The sequence below is a fragment of the Schistocerca gregaria genome, chromosome 7, assembly GCF_023897955.1.
Source record: "Schistocerca gregaria isolate iqSchGreg1 chromosome 7, iqSchGreg1.2, whole genome shotgun sequence".
Lineage (NCBI taxonomy): Eukaryota > Metazoa > Arthropoda > Insecta > Orthoptera > Acrididae > Schistocerca > Schistocerca gregaria.
In genome coordinates this window covers 467656429-467679418 of record NC_064926.1, presented here as the reverse complement: position 1 = coordinate 467679418, position 22990 = coordinate 467656429, and the positions used below count along the sequence as shown (strand labels likewise).

At 45.8% G+C, this 22990-nt stretch overlaps 1 protein-coding gene across 1 annotated transcript in view; it reads right to left on the bottom strand.

The window, feature by feature from the left end:
• Positions 1 to 22990, bottom strand: part of LOC126281419 (uncharacterized) — a 212231-nt gene that overhangs the window by 172456 nt on the left and 16785 nt on the right. Inside the window, exons 2-3 of the mRNA XM_049980362.1 lie at positions 7938 to 8109; positions 6739 to 6857 (exon numbers count right to left, since the gene is read on the bottom strand). Of these exons, the coding sequence (XP_049836319.1) occupies positions 6739 to 6857; positions 7938 to 7972 (154 nt within the window). The 5' untranslated portion in view covers positions 7973 to 8109. The remainder of the gene's footprint in view (positions 1 to 6738; positions 6858 to 7937; positions 8110 to 22990) is intronic.

Below are 22990 nucleotides of genomic sequence, written 5' to 3'. Positions count from 1 at the left end.
TCCTTCCACATTCTACTCTCATCCGATGGGACGATGACCTCAAAATCAACCAACCAACCACAAAGTCAGCATATTAAACTCACTGTACGAATGTTAGTAGCAGAGGGTGGCCAACGGCCTTTCCTGTAGCCACGCCACCCCCTCCCCGTCCCAGGACTAAATTTGTGGGCCCCACTCCAGCTAGCGTTACCCCATGAGAAGGTGTGTCAAGGTTTTTCAGAAATACACTCCTGGAAATTGAAATAAGAACACCGTGAATTCATTGTCCCAGGAAGGGGAAACTTTATTGACACATTCCTGGGGTCAGATACATCACATGGTCACATTCACAGAACCACAGGCACATAGACACAGGCAACAGAGCATGCACAATGTCGGCACTAGTACAGTGTATATCCACCTTTCGCAGCAATGCAGGCTGCTATTCTCCCATGGAGACGATCGTAGAGATGCTGGATGTAGTCCTGTGGAACGGCTTGCCATGCCATTTCCACCTGGCGCCTCAGTTGGACCAGCCTTCGTGCTGGACGTGCACACCGCGTGAGACGACGCTTCATCCAGTCCCAAACATGCTCAATGGGGGACAGATCCGGAGATCTTGCTGGCCAGGGTAGTTGACTTACACATTCTAGAGCACGTTGGGTGGCACGGGATACATGCGGACGTGCATTGTCCTGTTGGAACAGCAAGTTCCCTTACCGGTCTAGGAATGGTAGAACGATGGGTTCGATGACGGTTTGGATGTACCGTGCACTATTCAGTGTCCCCTCGACGATCACCAGAGGTGTACGGCCAGTGTAGGAGATCGCTCCCCACACCATGATGCCGGGTGTTGGCCCTGTGTGCCTCGGTCGTATGCAGTCCTGATTGTGGCGCTCACCTGCACGGCGCCAAACACGCATACGACCATCATTGGCACCAAGGCAGAAGCGACTCTCATCGCTGAAGACGACACGTCTCCATTCGTCCCTCCATTCACGCCTGTCGCGACACCACTGGAGGCGGGCTGCACGATGTTGGGGCGTGAGCGGAAGACGGCCTAACGGTGTGCGGGACCGTAGCCCAGCTTCGTGGAGACGGTTGCGAATGGTCCTCGCCGATACCCCAGGAGCAACAGTGTCCCTAATTTGCTGCGAAGTGGCGGTGCGGTCCCCTACGGCACTGCGTAGGATCCTACGGTCTTGGCGTGCATCTGTGCGTCGCTGCGGTCCGGTCCCAGGTCGACGGGCACGTGCACCTTCCGCCGACCACTGGCGACAACATCGATGTACTGTGGAGACCTCACGCCCCACGTGTTGAGCAATTCGGCGGTTTGTCCACCCGGCCTCCCGCATGCCCACTATACGCCCTCGCTCAAAGTCCGTCAACTGCACATACGGTTCACGTCCACGCTGTCGCGGCATGCTACCAGTGTTAAAGACTGCGATGGAGCTCCGTATGCCACGGCAAACTGGCTGACACTGACGGCGGCGGTGCACAAATGCTGCGCAGCTAGCGCCATTCGACGGCCAACACCGCGGTTCCTGGTGTGTCCGCTGTGCCGTGAGTGTGATCATTGCTTGTACAGCCCTCTCGCAGTGTCCGGAGCAAGTATGGTGGGTCTGAGACACCGGTGTCAATGTGTTCTTTTTTCCATTTCCAGGAGTGTATATGCGAGTCGTATAACAAAGGCGGGGCATGCATACCAATCTGGCTTTCACCTAGTAGGATGTGGGAAACCGCTAAAAACCGCATCCAGGTAGGCCACCTCGTGGCCCTCGTCGTTATTTCACCGGATAGATTCGATCTGGGATCGTCTGAAATCCCCGATCACCAGCAGTAGTGTGCTAACACATGCGGATACCTCGGCGGAGCAAGGCGAGTGGGATGTAAGTGATAAGGGACGTAGATTGGATGACTTCATCCCTGGCTTATGAAAGCGGTTGAGAATCAAACTTATCGATCCCAACTTCGGTATGGTACATTTTGTAACTGAACATGGACCTTATCCGACACATTTAAGCCGACGTACATGCACATGCAGGGAAGGAGGCCCCCCATAACAACTGTCTTCTTCTGCAGGCAATACGCAAACGACTGACATATACTACATTTAGACTTCACAGAAACAAACATACATGAATACACAGCAATAAAAGACGAAGAGCAATGGGCACAACTAAATGCATTAACAAATAGTATTTCAAAAACAACACATGAAGAGTAACAGTGAACACGTCATGACAGACATTCCTTGCGATGTAATAATAATCTCCAGAGAGTGGACAGCAGCATCCACAGTGACAGCGAAGACAGTTACATTGAAGAGAGACAGGAGGAGCAGATAGATGAGAGATGTAACTGTAAGTAAGACATCTAGAATTACGAATCAGAAATAATATGGCAATATGCACTGACAAATTATACAAATTAGTCATCAATATCTAAGGATAGAGAATACTAGAGTAAATGTAGTGTAAAGTGCTGGCATTCTAGCCAAGAAAACACCCAGTGTTGTGCATAGATGAGTACCTAATGTCAGTGCATAGGGTTAGAAATATCACTTTTTAATACAAATTTTAAATTATTTTGTTGAGGCTGGAGGTCAACAACGAAAAGAAACCTTTCTGAGGTAGATACCGCCAGTCACAATCAGTTATGACATTAACAAATCTCGTCTCTATCATCTTTTTACATCCTTCCTAAAACAACAAAAGTTTATTTACACTTCAGCATCATATTTTTACTATTTAAAAAAGTATTATTCTTTATCAAATGCTATAGATAAAAACAAAACAAAAAGTACATAACAGATGACAAAAAGAAACTGTAATATGTACGACCTGTTTTAAAATATCACTCAACAGGTATTTAAATTTGCAAAAAACTAATATCTCAGTGGGTCACCCGCCTTACAAAATGCCAGAATATACTGACAGCGTTGAGGAACTAATAATGATAGTAGAGTATTAATAACCAAGCAAAGTTCATAGAGCATATAGTTGACAGAGGTCGTCTAGTGAATCTTTCACATGGTTGATAACTTCAAGAATAGTAAAAGTGTTGACAAACACTTTCAGAAGGACAACATGTATTTGCTTTGTGAAAGATATACATACAAACACACCAAACAATGTTTACTTTATCCTGCGTGTCTTGTTACTTTTCCAAGAGAAAAATAATGTCAAAAAACTATTTTCCACTTCAATAGAGCTGATTTATTCTTTATTGAAACAATATCCATTAAAAAACGTTTGAACTATTTACCTTCTTAGTTAGACAGCATAATTGTCCAGGTATTGTAAAACCTAAATCACTTTTTGTTTTCCGATATTTTCTCCATTTTGTGGAAGAATAATCACAGTAAAAATGTTGAGTTGCCATGCAACCATAGCAACGCCTCACGAAAACAAAGCTGACAATAAAATAAAAATGAAGAAGACATAAAACCACAGAACCCACTACTATAATATGAGTCTGTACTGCGAGAATTACTTCCGACGTTAAAAGACGGCGCCCCCGTCCGCAACTAACGCCAGCACACTGCTGTTTCTGTGCATGCGCAGTCTTCAAGAACCACAGGGTTTTATAAATCTACATTTGGCAGAAGCAGATGATCGTTGACACCACCGACCATATCGCGCCATGGTTCTGGCTGTGGCTGTTTACTAACTGGTATTTAAAGTGCAATCTGCTTTCGCGGCTCAGTAATCAGTGTGTACGGATTCTGTTCGGAGGGTTCGATTCCCAGTACTGCAAGGAAGTTTTCCTTGGTGGAAGGACTGGAAGGAAGTGCACTTAGCCCTGTGAGGCCAATTGAGGAGCTACTTGATTCAAAAGTAGAGGTTCCAACGCCTAGAAAGCTGACAGTGATCTCAAGGCTGGTGTACTGACTCCGTACGCCTCCGTACCGCATCCAAAAGACGCCACTGGCAAAGGACAGTTCCGACTGGCCCAATAGTGCCACAGTGCGGAGATTTGTTGGCTTGCTTTGCATGTGATGCGTATCGATCGATGATGACTAAGAAAGCCGTCGTTTGAAACAGGCTTTATGGACGATAGTAGATGCGAAAGGAGCGGAGAGGATCAGGACTAGTGCTGGAATAAACAGCAACAAGGGGCCCACAGAAACGTAGGTCTCCATCAGACTACTGCAAAATAATCAACAGTCTCACATGCCCTCATTGATGATACTCGGAGTGACCTTTGAAATTTAACCAATGAGCTTTAGGCATTATAGCTTGCCTGCTCGTAGGTATCTCTAGCAAGGAAAGCACTGTCAGTACAAGTACATTAAGTTATGAATCGATACCTAAGAAGTTGGGATTATCTTTGCCTTGTCATCATGTTTATCTGTGTATTATCTTCTTTGGGAAGTAGTAATGTAATTGAAAATGGGCTTATAACCCGAAACTTAGGTTGTGCAATAACATTAATAATGAATCGTGAAACAAGGCTAAAAATAGTGTTTGTTTAGTGAATTTATTTTTATTTATTTATTTAGCGCATGACTTACAGAATTCGCTATACAATTAATTTGAAATAAGATAAGATAAAATGAATAAAGAAAGCTGGAGAAACGGAAGAAGTTGAGAGATTCATTACAGTTGGGTATCGAAAGATACCAACCAGTTAATTGCTGCAGGTGTTGCATCTGCAAAGTCTTCCAGGTACCCATGAATTTTCTTTTTGGACAGTCATGCGAAATGTGCTTCGGTGTTTGTTTTGATGTTCTGCAGTCGCATTGGTCATCATCGCTAATTCCCCTCTTGGTAGCGTTACTTTGGTCAAGGCGTGGACAGTTCTGATACGGTAGAGGGAGCTCCATGTTTTTCTTGGTTGATTCGCACCCCGGAGTTGGATGTTCGGATCTACGTTGCCTAACTTCTTATGACCACGAAAGGAAGTCCTCTGTTTTCTCCATTGATCTCTTAGATTAAAGCTTTCTGGGGCGAGCTGACCAATTTTCACACATATTGATTCACTACATTTTAAGCTAGTGCGTGGTAAGTTGTTCAATGTTTCATGAATAAGGAAGTCTCTGGCTTTTTCGAGTTTCACCCATTCATGAGTTACTGCCTGTCAGGGGAGTTATGAAGGGGCAATATTTGTCTTGAGTCAGCAGTTTCCTTAATATGCAACTTCTCGATTTTTATTTCTATCCTGTTGGATTTATGTGCTTCCTACGTGTTAGGGATCTCTTGGGAGTCGCACCGAAATATTTGGGGTGTCGACATTGTAGTAATTTTTTGGTGTGGAAGGCTGCATTCAATTTTCTGTTTGCCATTCTCCATGTTAGGTGGAAAGAGCTGATTTCTGTTTTACGCTACTGGCCATTAAAATTGCTACACCAAAAAGAAATGCAGATTATAAACGGGTATTCATTGGACAAATATATTATACTACAACTGACATGTGATTACCTTTTTGCGCAAATCAGGTGCATGGATCCTGAGAAATCAGTACCCAGAACAACCACCTCTGGCCGTAATATCGGCCTTGATACGCCTAGGCATTGCGTCAAACAGGGCTTGGATAGCGTGTACAGGTACAGCTGCCCATGCAGCTTCAACATGATACCACAGTTCATCAAGAGTAGTGACTGACGTATTGTTATGCGCCAGTTGCTTGGCCACCATTGACCAGACGTTTTCAGTTGGTCGTGCAACATGCAGTCGTGCATTATCCTGCTGAAATGTACGGTTTCGCAGGGATCGAATGAAGGGTAGACCCACGCGTCGTAACACATCTGAAATGTAACGTCCATTGTTCAAAGTGCCGTCAATGGAAACAATAGGCGACCGAGAGGTGTAACCAATGACACCCCATACCACACGCCTGGTGATACGCCAGTATGGCGATGACGAATACACGCTTCCAACGTGCGTTCAGCGCGATGTCCCCAAACACGGATGCGACCATCATGAAGCTGCAAACAGAACCTGGATTCATCAGAAAAAATGACGTTTTGCCGTTCGTGCACCCACGTTCGTCGTTGAGTACACCATCGCAGGAGCTCCTGCCTGTGATGCAGCCATGGTCACTAAGCTGGTAGTGCATGCTGCTGCAAACATCGTCGAACTGTTCGTTCAGATGGTTGTTGTCTTGCAAACGTCCCCATCTGTTGACTCAGGGATCAAGATGTGGCTGCACGGTCCGTTACAGGCATGTGGATAAGATGCCTTTCATCTCGACTGATAGTGATACGAGGCCGTTGGGATCCAGCACGGCGTTCCGTATTACCCTCCTGAACCCACCGATTCCATATTCTGCTAACAGTCATTGGATCTATACCAACGCTAGCAGCAATATCGCGATACGATAAAGCGCAATCGCGATAGGCTACAATCCGACCTTTATCAAAGTCGGAAACGAGATGGTACGCATTTCTCCTTCTTATACGAGACGACACAACAACGTTTCACCAGGCAACGTCTGTCAACTGCTGTATGAGAAGTCGGTTGGAAACTTTCCTCATGTCAGCACGTTGTAGGTGTCACCACCGGCGCCGACCTTGTCTGAATGCTTTGAAAAGCTAATCTTTTGCATATCACAGCATCTGCTTCCTGTCGGTTAAGTTTCGCGTTTGTAGCACGTCATTTTCGTGGTGTAGCAATATTAATGGCCAGTAGTACTTCGCTTATATCGTCACGTGCCCGCACCGGCGTCACGTGGAATTCAGTCTTGCATTGGGCAGTGGTCGTAGTGTCTTGGCTTACAACTGTATAAAACTATTCTATTGCAAGATACGATACACACCTCTCCTTCCACGTAGCCGCGGTGGTTCGCTGTTGTTCTCGTTTTGCGGAGCGGAGCCATCAATCGCAGCAGATCGCTTAGACCCCAGCGACAGAGAGGGCGGCGACATGGCTGCCAACCTGTCAACGAAAATGATTTGTTTTATACGTCGGCTGTCACTTGTCCTTTCTGGCATGCACAACGACAAAGACTGTAACCTACTGATTCCGGTATCTGTGAGTGCCGACAGACATATGTTGCTACTATGTCAAGGGAGAGTTCCTGTTCAGTACTACATCTGCAGGGATGTAGGACGAGTCACGGTATTCAGTAATAAAAGGCAAGTAAATAATCCAAACTTCATCTGTATACGGAATTGACAATAAACTACCACGATACTGCTTAAGGTTTTTCATGCTTCTCCCTGTTAAATATAATCGAGTATATTAGAAAGAAGACAGGTATTTTGAAAAAAAAAGGTGTTGCCTCCTCAACTGTACGCTATATCTGCTGTTTATCCATTATCCTAGCTTAATATCTACTCGATTACACTGGGCTTTTGTCCAAAGGAAATGTTCACCAGCTCTATAATACTGAGTTCTGTTTTATAGTACATGACCAAACAAGACAATGATTCACAATTGCTAATTATCTATGGAAATTGGATTTACGTCCTAATCTCCTTATGCCCCCTTTCTCTGTCCATATGCTGCTCTCCTCTCTTTGTCCATCTCCTCCTCCTCCCCCCTCTCTCTATTCATCACCTCCCTCACCTTCTCTCGCCGTCTCTTCCTTCTCCCTCTCTCCCTCTCTCTGCCCACCTCCTCCCTCCCCTACTATGTCCATGTCCTTCCCCTTTCTCTGTCGTTCTGCTCTAACCCCCTCCCTCTCTCTGACCTTGAGCCTTCTTTACTATTGATGCAAATTCAGATTCCGTGGTTTTATTATAATCACAAGCTGATAATCCATAAATGTAACTTTTCCTGTCTTTTGTGATAACCAGCTTTCTTTCGCTACCGCCTTTATCCCGCATTGTGCACAGGGTTGGCAGGGTTAAGTACGGATTTGGCATGGTGAATTTTAAGGGGTGGCAGGAGGCCCTTCCTGCCGCCACCCCATCTGTCTGTGTCAAGTGTAAATCGTGAAATAGTGTGAATGTGTTTCAAATGTCTGCGAGTCGCGTAATTGAGGCGGGACGTGGGGAACAGCCTGGTATTCACCTAGGAAGATGTGGAAAACCGCCTAAAAACCACATCCAGGCTGGCCAGCACGCCGGCCGTCGTCGTTAATCCGCCAGGCGGATTAGATCGGGGGCCAGCCCACCTACCCAAGTCCAGGAAGCAGCGCGTTAGCGCTCTCGGCTATCCTGGCGGTTTTTTTTGTGATGACCAGCTGCGAGGAAGAAAAGAAAACAGTACAGTGTTGTGTGTTCAATTTTCGCTTATAAATATATAAAATGAGAAATAATATATGTGGGAGGAACTATTTGTCTAATTGTTTAAATGCTGTGCTACCGTAGTTAAACCAGTGTGCAGGAAAGGAAACGAGACCGCACATTTTCACAGCAGAGCACATCACACCATTTTCTTCATTTTCTTTCTCACAATTGGTTTTAAAAGGAAACCTGTACATTATTGTTTAAAAAATATACGGCCTTTGTTTGTCTGAATGTTTATTAGAGTATCATGTAAAACTATGAAGTAAATCGGCCAAATACTTTTCGGGAAGTTTGATGACAAATTTTCATTTCGTATATTACAAACATATTTATGAACTGCATCTATTTAAATACTATATATTGTATACCCTTCCAAACGTTTACTAGAGAAACGTTTCCGTGTACAAATGTACCTGCCAAGAACTTCATCACCTGGGGATAAGCAACACATTCGACACGCCTTTGGAGTGATTTGCCTACCTTCAGGCGCTAGAGCAACCACCAAGCTGTAATGGTGTTGAAGTTCCTGATAGGCACATTTTTAACGTGCTCAACAAAGTTGCTAGGGTGGCACCGACGGTGATGCCAAACTTGGGGGTCTCAGAGGTACCCTTTGCCGTACCACTCACGCACATGTTAATGTTGCACTCCCGTCTGGTCACGTCGCAGGAGGGTGGAAAACAATGAAATGAAATGTTGTGTGGCTAGGGCCTCCTGTCAGGTAAGGGTTGGAAAACGTAAATACCTTTTAATGTTTTGGATCACGTTGAAATTATGTCGAATCATTGTGAATGGCCCATTATGGTTTCAACCTGTACACGAGAGCAAAAACTGCGGTCGTACTACACTCCAAAGGGGTGCCATCACGTTCGTGGAGATGCAGCCCCACAATGTCCTTAGAGAAGGTTTGGAACGTCTGAGGCTGTCAGCAGTGTCAAAGGTCGTCGAAGAACTTGCTCCTGTTTGCTCATCGTACTGCGAGCTCTCATTTTCGACCGCGAAATATGTGGGAATCAACGTGTCAAAGGAAAGAGTGGTTTCATTGACGCCCTTTATGCCATCTCCTGAGGCCTTTTCGTGTCGATTGTGCACGGTGGTGTTCTGAAATGTTTTCGTAGGCGACCCATAAATAACCACATGGTTTCAACGCTGCGTGTCGCGGTTCTGACCTCCATCGCAAAGACGTCAAAAGAAGGGGTGAAATGTGGGTAACAGCGGCTGTGACGGCCTTGTCATCGTTTGACACGTCCTCGGTGGCATCGGTCAGAATTGTAATGAAATTTGATGCCAACTTGACATCACTAACCCGCCTTACAGCTAACATGAACCGTATGAATGTATGAAGATGGTATCTGTTCTTTCGGACATTTAGATAAGGCTTACCGGCCAATGATCTTCAGTGCGGATGCACTCACATTGCTCTTACGGGAATCGGTTGAATGACTGCTGCAAGTAATGAGTATAGTGGGCAGAGACACTACAAGTGTAGTGTGTGGACAGTAAGTTGCAAATGTGGGCCTTACAGGGAGCGTGCCAGAGACAAGTCCCTGCAGTCGCACTATCCTCTGTGTCCTCAATGTCTCACTCGGATAGAGCCAGCATGGTAGTTCAGCGTGTTCGATCACAGAGTTAGCTGCCCTCTGTAATAGAAATCTGAGTGAAAGGATCAACGATGAATTTGAATGTATCTCATGTGATATCCGCCGCGAACGAACGCAACGAGCCATAACTAACAAAATGAAATTTAAAGAGGAAAAGGTCGGATACAGCGTCTGCTACGTAAGCAGGAGATCCCAGGTTCGAGTCCCGATCGGGGCACACATTTTCAACAGTCCCCGTTGATATTTATCAACACCTGTAAAAAAACTAATGGTATGGATTCCATTGTAATTTTTTCGAATTTGCCGACACTTTGCGTTTGAAGCGTCGCCAAGCACGAGGCTGGCGTCTCAGAGTGCCACGCATTTGCACCATTACAGACAAAAGTTGGAAGCAGTTTTGACCCGAAATTTCGAACTTATGAGAGACGGTTACGGTATTTCGAAAAAGTGATCCTTTAATTGCGCTGCCCAGTGTAGTATTTTGTATTCGCGCTCCTTACGCGAGGTGTATGTTGATGGCAGTAGCATCGTACTACAGCCTGTCGCCAATTTCGGTTCTCTAAATCTTCTTAACAGTGCTTCACGAAAATAAGTCCTCTTTCCTCCAGCGATTCCCGTCTGAGTTCACACAGTGCTTTCGCAATGCTCTTGTGATGAACAAATCTCCCGGCAACAATGTGGCAGAACGCCTGTGAATTGCTTCGACAACTTTCTTTATTCCGACATGGCAGAGATAAACACTCGAGCAGTACTGAAGGATGGGTCACAAAAGTGTTTTGTATGCGGTCTGCTTTATAGGTGAGGTATACTTTAATAAAATTCTGGCAATAAAACAAAGTTGGTAATCCGGTTTCCCTACAGCCGATATTACGTGTTCATTCCATTTCAGGTCTCTTTACAACGTTACCTCTAGATATTTAATCGACCAGATAACGTCAGGCAGCACACCACTAATACGTATTTGAACAATATAAGATTATTTTTCCTACTCATTTGCATTAATTTATATCTTTCCAGATTTAGAGCACCACACCAAATAGAAATTCGGTACAAGTCACCTGCATCCTCCTACAATCACTTAAAGACGACGCTCTTCCGTTTGCTACAGTGTCATCGACAAACAGTCTCAGATTGCTGCATACTGTATCTGTCAGATCGTTTATGTACACTGATTTAGCAAAAAGACCGTGAAGCACCCAGAAGCACAGTCGGATATCAATGTAACTTCATGTAAGTATGCACCAACGGCCGCCAGAGTGCATTAGTGTAGTTCGTGTTTAGTGTTGTCACCAGGTCTAGTAGGGTATATGAAGGGCGTGAACAACGTCAGATTAGAAACGCGATGCACTTCGCCTCGCCTTCCACATCCGCCTTCTGTCCCCCACACGCATCCTCTACGACCTCATCTCCTTCCCTCTCCTTTTCCTTGCACACATCCGCACACTATATATTGACCGCTGCCTTGACCCCCTCACCCCCTGGTGTCTCCCTTCCTCTCCACCCCCAGCCCGTTGCCGCGCCTTTACCGTTGTGTCCCACCCTCTCGCCATCTCCACACCCTCCGTCTCCTTTCCCAACGCAACTTCCACCATCTACCCCTCCCGGATGATGAGCATCGCCCTGACATCTACCCTTCCAACTCTAACCCCATCTTCCTCCTGCCTCCTCCTCAGGGCTCCCTCTCCTCCCCCTCCCTTCTCCTGAGCGGCTTCCCCCTCCTACTCCCCCTCCCTCTCTTGTGCTCCCCTCGAGTGTATCTGTACTCCCTCCTGCCTTGTCTTCCCTCTTCCTCTCCTGCCCCACCTGTCTCCTGCCTCTTGGTGCACCCTCACGCCTTTACTCTTTTCATCCCGCCCCCTCTCCTGCTGCACCTTCCTCTCCCCTCCTTTTCCATCCTCTCAGGCCTCTCCCTCGGCAGGTCCCACCTGACCGTTTTATTCTTCATCGTGTTTGCTCCAAGTGGGTTTAAAGTGTGTTGTTCTAGAGTTTTTTTATACTGTGGCCAACTTTTAACCTGTGCGTGTGACTTCAGTGTCTTTTTTGTGTTCTATGAATCGCCAACTGTGTTTTTTAACTTTATGTCGGCTTTTTTAATTGTCCCCCATGAACGTCTCCATGTCAGTGTGTTTTTGCCCATATGGGGCAGGGGAATGAGATCACAATTAAGAAAGAAAAAAAAATCAGATTAGAACGATTATTGTGAAGGACATGTAAATGGCATATACTTGTGTGAGACAATGTTTGAGAGGGTCCTCATTGTGAGTCTCCTTCTGGCGAATCCTGTGGTATCCAGATTAGTGCAACATTCTGATGTGACAGTGGCCCGGTGTTGGACTGCATGGGGACGCGAGGGCAGGTATACTCGTCTTCAGGTCTGTCATGTCAGACCACCACAAAGGAGGGTTGCCATATTCTGCAAACAAGCACATTGTAATACCTTTCCAACTGTGTCTGCCGTCCGAGTACAAGTAGTACACTCATTGCAACATTCTGTGTTGTCCCCCACCATTCATCAGAGACAAACAGGAGACAGAACAGGGACTTGAGATCTCACGCATAGCCTGATGTCAACATCACAATAAAAACGTCGGTGTCTAGAGCTGTGTCGTGTCTTGAAAGCATGGCCTAGTGATTAATTGCGTCGCACTGTATTCAGCGACTAGTCGCTGTTCTGCGGTACTATTGATGACCATCATCAGCTGCAACAAGGAGAGAGGTCCCATTCTTCCAATGTTTTGGAGAGGCACAATGGTGTTACTTGGCGTTATGATGTGGGGAACTATCGAATCTGACTTCAGGTCACGGATGGTAGTGAGTGCAGGAACTGACAGCACAATGGTACACCACGGGCGTCCTGCCCCGTCAAGTGTCACTTTTCAAGCGACAATACAGTGGTGCCATTTTTCAACAAGACAATGCACTTCCAAACATAGCACGAGTGTCTATGAACTGTCTACGAGATGTCGACGTACTCTAATGGCCAGAAAGACCTCCAGAATTTTCCCCGACAGATCACGTGTGGTGCCAGCTTGGACATTAAACTTGTTGCACTGCCAGTTTCTAGGATATGAAGGTCCAGTTACAACAGTCGTGGGCCAGCTTGCCTCGGGAGAGGATACATCAGCTTTATGGCCCCTTTCTGAACCGAATCAGTGGTTGTATCCGGGCCAGACAGACGCAACGTCTTAAAGATAAGAGGGCTCCTGCTACCAAGTTCTTTGTAAATTTGTTTCGATTTTCTAATCAGTGAAATAGCATCACATACCCTCTCAACCTTCGAAGTTTCCCTTTGTTTCCTCCTGCCCTTCTAAGTACTTCACTTTTCCTTTCAGACAGTCGATATAGAGACCAATATCGATCCTATCACACTACTGTAGGGAACTCCTGTCGATTCCTTCGTCTCCGAGGAAGACACGTCGTCCAAGGCACCATATTAGATTCTACGACTTACTTACGTATCACAGACTTAGAATGTGGTCAGGAGATTAGGTGTCGCTTGTGTCATAGGTCTGTACGCGAGATTTCCACACTCCTAAACATTCCTAGGTCTACTGTTTCCAATGTATAGTGAAGTGGAAATGTGATGGGACACGCACAGCACAAAAGCGTACAGGCCCACTTCGTCTGTTGGCTGACAGAGACTGCCGACAGTTGAAGAGGGTCGTAATATATAATCGGCAGACACCTATCCAGACCATCACACAGGAATTTGAGACTGCATCAGGATCCAATGCAAGTACTATGACAGTTCGGCGGGAAGTGAAAAAAATTGGATTTCGTGGTCGATCGGCTGCTCATAAGCCACACATCGCGCAAGTAAATGGCAAACGACATCTCGCCTGGCGTGAGGAGCGTAAACATTGGCTGCCAAGAAGAAAGATCGTAAACTGTTAGTAAAGTAAACACATCAAAAAAGTTTTGCATAATTTCAGTTCTGAGAGTTCCGGAACCTGTACACCTATACATTTCCAGCGTTTTTATTGCTCATGGAAACAACACACTGCATGTTGTACCACCATACAGCGAGACCTACAGAGGTGGTTGTCCAGATTGGTGTACACACCGGTATCTCTAATAACCCCTATCACGTCTTCTTGCATTGCTGCATGCCTGTATTCGTCGTGGCATACCATACAAAAGTTCATCAAGGCAATGTTGGTCCAGATTGTCCCACTCCTCAACGGCGATTTGGCGTAGATCCCTTAGAGTGGTTGGTGGATCACGTCATCCATAAACAGCCCTTTTCAGTCTATCCCAGGCATGTTCGATAGGGTTCTTGTCTGGAGAACATGCTGGCCACTCTAGTCGAGCGATGTCATTATCCTGAAGGAAGTCATTCACAAGGTGTGCACGATGGGGGCGCGCGTTGTCGTCCATGAAGACGAATGCCTCTCCAATATGCTGCCGATACGGTTGAACTATCGGTCGGAGGGTGGCATTGACGTATCGTACAGCCATTACGGAGCCTTTCACGACCACCAGCGGCATACGTCGGCCTCACATAATGCCACCCCAAAACAACATAGAACCCACATCTTGCTTCACTCGCTGTACAATGTGTCTGAGGCATTCAGCCTGACAGGGTTGCCTCTAAATACGTCTCCGACGATTGTCTGGTTGAAGGCATATGCGACACTCGCGGTGAAGAGAACGTGATGCCAATCCTAAGTGGTCCATTCGGCATGTTGTTGGGCCCATCTGTACTGAGCTGCATGGTGTCGTAGTTGCAAAGATTGATCTCACGTATCCTGCAGCCTATTGCGTACAATTTGAGTCGTAACACAACGTCATGTGGCTGCACAGGAAGCATTATTCAACATTGTGGCGTTGCTGTCAGGTTTCCTCCGAGCCATAATCCATAGGTAGCAGTCATCTACTGTAGTAGTAGCCCTTGGGCGGCCTGAGCGAGGCATCTCATCGACAGTTCCTGCCACTCTGTATCTCCTCCATGTCTGAACAACATTGCTTTGGTTCACTCCGAGACACTTGGACACTTCCCTTGTTGAGAGCCCTTCCTGGCGCAAAGTAACAATGTGGACGCGATCGAACTGCGGTATTGACAGTGTAGGCATGGTTGAACTACAGACAACACGAGCCGTGTACTTCCTTCCTGGCGGAATGACTGGAACTGCTCAGCTGTCAGACCCCCTCCATCTAATAGGCGCTCCTCATGCATGTTTTATTACATCTTTGGGTGGGTTTAGCTACAACTCTGAACAGTCAAAGGCACTGTTTCTGTGATAATATCCACTGCCAAAGTGTATCATCAGGAGTACTATGAACTGCGTTATTGCAAAACGTTTTTTTGATGTGTGTATTAACTGTCTATGTGTAACATTTATGTCCTGACAACATAACACTAAAAACGTTATAAAAGGGCGCACACAAATGCGTCTGATGTTGTCTGGACATAAATACGAGGTGCGAAATAAAGTAATGAGACCGATTTTCTTTGTAAGATGTGGCAACCCTGCAGGCTTGCGTAAGTACAATATCTCTGACCTTGGTCTATTAGCTGCTTCTAGTCCAGGCGGCACATCGATGCAACTGCTCGATTGTGAATTGTGCTGTAATAAGTTAACATGTGTTTGTGTCTCTCGTCACGGAAATGGAACCGCATGATATTGTGCACCGATATGCCATTTCTTTTTGTATTAAATTGGGTGAAAACGCGACGACAACTTACGGTAAGCTTCAGTAGGCTTTTGGAGGGGAGGTTATGTCAAGAGCTCACGTTTTTCGTTGGCATAAAAAGTTTAGTGGAGGCAGAACGAAAAAGTTCGTATGCCAAAGTCAAAAGTGAAATGCATGCTTGTGTGCTTCTTTGATTCCAAGGGAATTGTTCATAAAGAGTGGCTGCCTCCTGGACAAACAGTTAACCAATATTACTACGAAGAAATTTTAGAAACACTTCGTAAAAGAGTTCTTCGTGTCCGTGCCAACATTGTTGATAATTGGATTCTGCATCACGATAATGTACCGTCCCATACTGCTCTGTCAGTACATCAATTTTTAACCTCAAAACAAATTTCAGTACTACCACAGCCACCTTATTCACCAGGTATGGCTCCATGTGACTTTTTTCTGTTTCCAAGAGTCAACACGGCGGTCAAGGGACACCATTTTCAAACAACACAAGATGTCTAAAAAGCTGTGACAAGGGTCTTGGAGGATATTACAGAAGATGAGTTCCAGAAATGTTAGCATTAATGGCAGAAGCGCTGCAAAAAGTGTGTGCAGTCAGAAGGGAAATACTTTGAAGGAGACAACACTAAACTTGTCTAAAACGGTAAGCAACATTTTTTTCACATCAGTCTCATTACTTTATTGTCGCACCTTGTATTACGCATAGACAGTTAATAACACACTGCGGAGTCGCATTAGTACGACCACCTGTCAAAAGCCTGAATAGCCACCTTTTGCAGTGCGGACTGCTACAAGATGTGCAGTAAGAGAATCAGTGAGGCTCTGGAAGGTACCGACAGGGATGTGGAGACATGCTGACTCTAGCGCCGCGACCAGCTGAGCTAGGTTTCTCAGTTGAGGATCCATGGTGCGAACACCCCGATCGGATGGTCCCACATATTCTCGATTGGGTTTTAATCAAGGGAGTTTGCTGGCGAGGGGAATACAGTAAACTCATCCCGGTGCTCTTCGAGTCACTCACGTACACTACGAGCTGTGTGAGACGTTGCATTGTCCTGCTGGTAGATGCCATCGCGCCAAGGGAAAACAAACTGCATATAGGGGTGAACATGAACCGCAAGGATAAATGCATACACTACTGGCCGTTAAAATTGCTACACCAAGAAGAAAAGCAAATTACAAACGGGTAGTCATTGGACAAATATATTACTAGAACTAACATGTGATTACATTTGCAAGCAATTTGGGTGCATAGATCCTGAGAAATCAGTACACAGATAAACCACCCTTGGCCGTGATAACGGCCTTGATACGCCTGGGCATTGAGTCAAACAGAGCTTGGATGACGCGTACAGGCTCAGCTGCCCATGCAGCTTGAACACGATACCACAGTTCATCAAGAGTAGTGACTGACTTATTGTGACGAGCCAGTTGCTCGGCCACCATTCACAGGACGTTTTCAGTTGGTGAGAGATTGGAGAATGTGTTGGCCAGGGCAGCAGTCGAACATTTTCTGTGTTCAGAAAGACCCGTACAGGACCAGCAATATGTGGTCATGCATTATCCTGCTGAAATGTAGGGTTTCGCAGGGATCGAATGAAGGGTAGAGCCACGGGTCGTAACACATCTGAAATCTAATGTCCATGTTCAAAGTGCCGTCAATGCCAACAAGAGCTGACCGAGACGTGTAACCAATGGCACCCCATACCATCACGCCGGGTGATACGCCAGTATGGCGATGACGAATACACACTTCCAATGTGCGGTCACCGCGATGTCACCAAACACGGATGCGACTATCATGGTGCTGTAAACAAAACCTGGATTCATCAGAAAAAATGACGTTTTGCCATTCGTGCACACAGGTTCGTCGTTGAGTACACCATCGCAGGCGCTCCTGTCTGTGATGCAGCGTCAAGGGTTGCCACAGCCATAGTCTCCGAGCTGATAGTCCATACTGCTACAAACGTCGTCGAACTGTTCGTGCAGATGGTTGTCTTGCAAACGTCCGCATCTGTTGACTCATGGATCGAGACGTGGTTGCACCATCCGTTACAGCCATACGGATAAGATGCCTGTCATCTCGAGTGCTAGTGATACGAGGCCGTTGGGATCCAGCACGGCGTTCCGTATTACCCTCCTGAACCCACCGATTCCATATTCTGCTAACAGTCATTCGATCTCGAGCAACGCGAGGAGCAATGACGCGATACCGCAAACCGCAATCACTATAGGCTACAATCCGACCTTTATCAAAGTCGGGAACGTGATGGTACGCATTTCTCCTCCATACACGAGGCATCACAACAACGTTTCACCAGGCAACGCCGGTCAACTGCTGTATGAGAAATCGGTTGGAAACTTTCCTCATGTCAGCATGTTGTAGGTGTAGGCACCGGCGCCAACCTTGTGTCAATGCTCTGAGCAGCTAATCATTTGCATATACAGCATCTTCTTCCTGTCGGTTAAATTTCGCATCTGTAGCACGTCATCTTCATGGTGTAGCAATTTTAATGGCAAGTAGTGTACTTGTGTTGATCCACTGTGCCTTCCAGAACGACGAGATCACCAAGGGAGCGCCACTAAGATATTCCATAGACCATAACTCTGCCTCTTATGGCCTGAATCCTTCCTACGATTGTTGCAGGATGTGTGTTTCCACACGTTTCAAGCAGTACACGCCAACACAAAACGTGATTCATCTGAAAAGGCTAACGGTGATCACTTAGTGGATGTCCAGTTGCGGTGTTGGCGTCCAAATTTCAGCCTTCGTCGTCGATAAACAGCAGCCAGCACGGGTGCCTGAACCATGTGCCTGCTGCGGAAACCTATATGCAGCAACGTTCGCTGGATGGCCGCTGAGAAGACTTTTTGGTAGCCCCTTGGTTCATCTCGGCGGTCAGACTCACAACAGTTGCGCCTCTGTTCGCCCCTACACTTCTCTACAGCCGTTGTTCACCGCTGTCATCTATGGCCAGTGGTGCACCACTATTGTAGAAGGCCAGTTTTGGATAGCGCCATTTTGTCACTCACGGTATACTTTAACCACGGCGGCACGTGAACAGTTCACAAACTTGGCCGTTTCGGAAATGCTTTCACCCTTGGTCCGAAAGCCAATGATCGTGGCATTTTGGACTACAGATAAATCGCTCCGTTTCCGGATTACAACAACGACTGCACTGTTTTCCGTGTCCCCCCGGCACGCTTTATACAGGGTGTTACAAAAAGGTACGGCCAAACTTTCAGGAAACATTCCTCACACACAAACAAAGATGGTATGTGGACATGTGTCCGGAAACGCTTAATTTCCATGTTAGAGCTCATTTTAGTTCCGTCAGTATGTTCTTCCAACTATGCTCACTGGAGCACATCATCATGATTTCATACGGGATACTCTACCTGTGCTGCTAGAACATGTGCCTTTACAAGTACGACACAACATGTGGTTCATGCGCGATGGAGCTCCTGCACATTTCAGTAGAAGTGTTAGTACGCTTCTCAACAACAGATTCGGTGACCGATGGATCGGTAGAGGCGGACCAATTCCATGGCCTCCACGCTCTCCTGACCTCAACCCTCTTGACTTTCATTTATGGGGGCATTTGAAATCTCTTGTCTACGCAACCCCTGTACCAAATGTACAGACTCTTCGTGCTCGTATTGTGGACGGCTGTGATACAACACGCCATTCTCCAGGGCTGCACCAGCGCATCAGGGATTCCGTGCGACGGAGGGTGGATGCATGTATCCTCGCTAATGGAGGACATTTTGAACATTTCCTGTAACAAAGTGTTTGAAGTCACACTGGTACGTTCTGTTGCTGTGTGTCTCCATTCCATGATTAATGTGATTTGAAGAGAAGTAATAAAATGAGCTCTAACATGGAAAGTAATTGTCTCCAGACACATGTCCACATAACATCTTTTCGTTATTTGTGTGTGAGGAATGTTTCCTGAAAGTTTGGCCGTACCTTTTTGTAACACCCTGTATACCGTCCAAAGCTAGTACTGCCGCCTATTAGTGGTTGTAGCACGTTGGCGTCGAACATAGACGGTGATCTCATTAATGTGACTGGGCCGTGTAGTAATGAAACTGTCTATAAGCTGCAGTTTGTTCAAATGGTTCAAATGGCTCTAAGCACTATGGGGCTTAACATATGAGGTCATCAGTCCTCTAGACTTAGAACTACTTAAACCTAGCTAACCTAAGGACATCACACACATCCATGCCCGAGGCAGGATTCGAACCTGCAACCGTAGCAGCAGCGGGGTTCCGGACTGAAGCGCCTAGAACCGCTCGGCCACAGCGGCCGGCTACAATTGGTATTGCAACTATGAAAAGGTATAGATGGGTTGCTTGTGAGATCCGAAGATGGGCTGATGTTGGATCACAGTCGACTGTCTTAAAAAAAAAGTGTGTATGTCATAACACAATTTTTAACTTTCTAGAAAGTATTTTCCCACGACGTAATGTTAGTTCCTTGTCGTGTTTAAGAGCTCTGAAAGCTGTTGTTCGTAAGGCACTGAAACTTCTTGGAGCCGTCTTGATAAGCAGAAAAAGTCGGCGACCTAAGCCGCACGGAACAGGTTTCTACTGTGTGCTCAGTGTCTAACAAGATCGACAGTTGTGTAGAAAGTCAGTCTTCTCTCGGAAGATAGCAGTTCGCAAAGACAAAAGAAACTGCACACGCGGATCTAGCTTGGAGATACGACACCATGCGCCAGGTTTGCTATACTCGTTCTTAGATATCACGCGCCAAGGAATAATAGCGTTTCGATTTTCTCCTAAAAGCGTTCCAATCTCTACGATCACAGTGTGTATCGATACGGGCGTGTCGGAGATAGAGACGGTAAGATTTAGATAAGTGCTCTGACACGACCAATGTCACATTCTTTATCGCTCGGAGATTGTCTAAATGCGTCAAATGTTGCGTTGTTTGGACGTCTGTGCCGCAACCGTTTCCTGTTGAGCATGCAATGAAAAAGGAAAGAGTAGAGTTTTGACGACCCGCCTATGGCTAGTTCACTATGCTTTGAGCACTATGAGACGTAGCTTTTGAGGTCATCAGTCCCCTAGAACATAGAACTACTTAAACCTAACTAACCTAAGGACATCACGCACATCCGTGCCCGAGGCAGGATTGAAACCTGTGACCGTAGCGGTCACGCGGTTCCAGACTGGAGCGCCTAGAACCGCCCCGCCACCACGGCCGGCCCACGTGTGTACCGATGAGGCACACTATCAACGAGGTTGCATTTGCTGCAGAGGTTAGTGTCACTTAATCCGATGGCAAAGAGACGCTCATTAGTGCTAATGATGTTATTGACCACCTTGTACCACGCTGTTCTCGCGTCAGACGAGAGAACATCACTACTGATGTTTTTCCAGACTACATTCCATGCTAACCCAGCATATTTAATTTTTATTTTATTTTTCCTTTCATTTCTCCGTCTTTCAGCTAAAAATCTCGTTTACTGTAACGTTTTTGGAGTTTCAAAGTTTTTTGCTGAGGTGACTTGGTTCAAGATAAAACTCCTTAACATGATTTAGTTTAAAACAATGTCGTATAGTTTTGTTGTAATGCATCTTGGATTGTTACACATTATACTCCATTTCCGTTTGACATACAACGCCAACGCTTTAGACTTGATGTCGGTTAGTCCCATTCCTCCATTGCTTAGATCCAACACTGCTGTCTCCATCGACACTCGAAACGGTTCCCCTTTCCATAAAAACTTTACTAAGGTGGACATGATCGTCTTCGCCACCAATGATGGGATGGGGAGAATCTATGCTATGTAGTAGGCCTTGGATAAAATATACGTGTTGATAAACAGTATTCTCTGGAAATGGTCTATGCTACGTTGACAGTTTTCAATCAAAGCTCCCTTGATTTTTCTTGCCACCTACTGCCAATTTATTGCTGTCATTTTTAAAAGGGAAGTTATCAGTGCTATTCCAAGATGACTGGGTTCACTAATATGGTTCGCCCACTCAATGCGCGAGTTAGCAAGCCGCTTTATGTTTAGAAATTTACTTTTGTTTTCATTTACCCTCGCACCTAATGCGGAACAATATTTCGTAAGTACCACCTCTAGTTAGATCTCATCTGCTTGGTCTCTGATGATTACGCATGCATCGTCCACGTAAGCACCTACCACGGTCTTTGCTCGAACGGTAATGCCTGTCAGCCTGTGCTGTAGCTGTCTCAGGAAAGGTTCCAGCTATACATCGAACAGAAGCATGGATAAGGGGCTTTCATGGGTTGTTGTTGTTGATGTGGTCTTCAGTCCTGAGACTGGTTTGATGCAGCTCTCATACAGTAAAGCTGCATGCCCTCGGGAAAAATTACGGCTGTAGTTTCCCCTTGCTTTCAGCCGTTCGCAGTACTAGCACAGCAAGGCCGTTTTGGTTAGTGTTACAAGGCAAGATCAGTCAATCATCCAGACTGTTGCCCCTGCAACTACTGAAAAGGCTGCTGCCCCTCTTCAGGAACCACACGTTTGTCTGGCCTCTCAACAGATACCCCTACGTTGTGGTTGCACCTACGGTACGGCCATCTGTATCGCTCAGGCACGCAAGCCTCCCCACCAACGGCAAGGTCCATGGTTCATGGGGAACATCCCTATTTATTTCAATTTGTTTTCTCAGTTGACAGTTGGACTTCATAATGTTCAAAGGTGTGTGAATTCCTATGGGGCCAAACTGCTGAGGTCATCGGTCTCTAGACTTACACGCTACTTAAACTAACTTATGCTAAGAACAACACACACACCCATGCCCGAGGGAGGACTCGAACCTCTGGCGGGAGGGACCGCGCAATCCGTGACATGGCGCCTCAAACGGCGTGGCCACTCCGCGTGACTCATAATGATACAACTAAATACATAGACGTTGTATTGGTAAAGGTCTCAGACGTTATCGCACTGTTTTATAAATTACTGGTGTCTCATATGCTAACTGCTTTACTGTATCCCATGACTCATTTTTTAAAAGAGCAAAAAAAAAATAATTATATATTTAAATTCGGACTGTTCGTTCATAAATTTGTCCGGCTCCTTAATCTTCCATTCATAAATTTCCAAGTCTTCAATTACGTCTAACTTCATTCCTTTAAGTGCCACGTGTAAAATTTTCATAGTACTGTCAATACAACCCACTGTATATTTTGTGCTTCGCAAGTGATAGCCAAAAGCGGTCTTGTTGTTTGGGCTGATATGCTCCTTGTTTCTAGTTACAAAATTCCAACCAGTTTGGCCTATATAAAAACGGTTACATGTTTCACATTGTAATCTATTCATACTTTTTTCATTTTTTACGATTTTATGTCTTAGTTTTAACCTTAATATTGACTTTCAGTTCGAAATGCTACTTCGTACTGTTCAGAGAAAGCGTGCACTAACTTTTCGGTAATACGACCATAATATTTGAATGTAATAAACTTTCTTTCTTCCTTACCTGGACTTTCTAACGTTTGTGTTTATTGAGAATTTGTGTAATTAGGCTTCTATTAAAACCATTGTCATTGAGGAAGAGTAGCTGACGCCACGTTACCGTTTCATCATATAGAAGCATACATAGGAGAGGT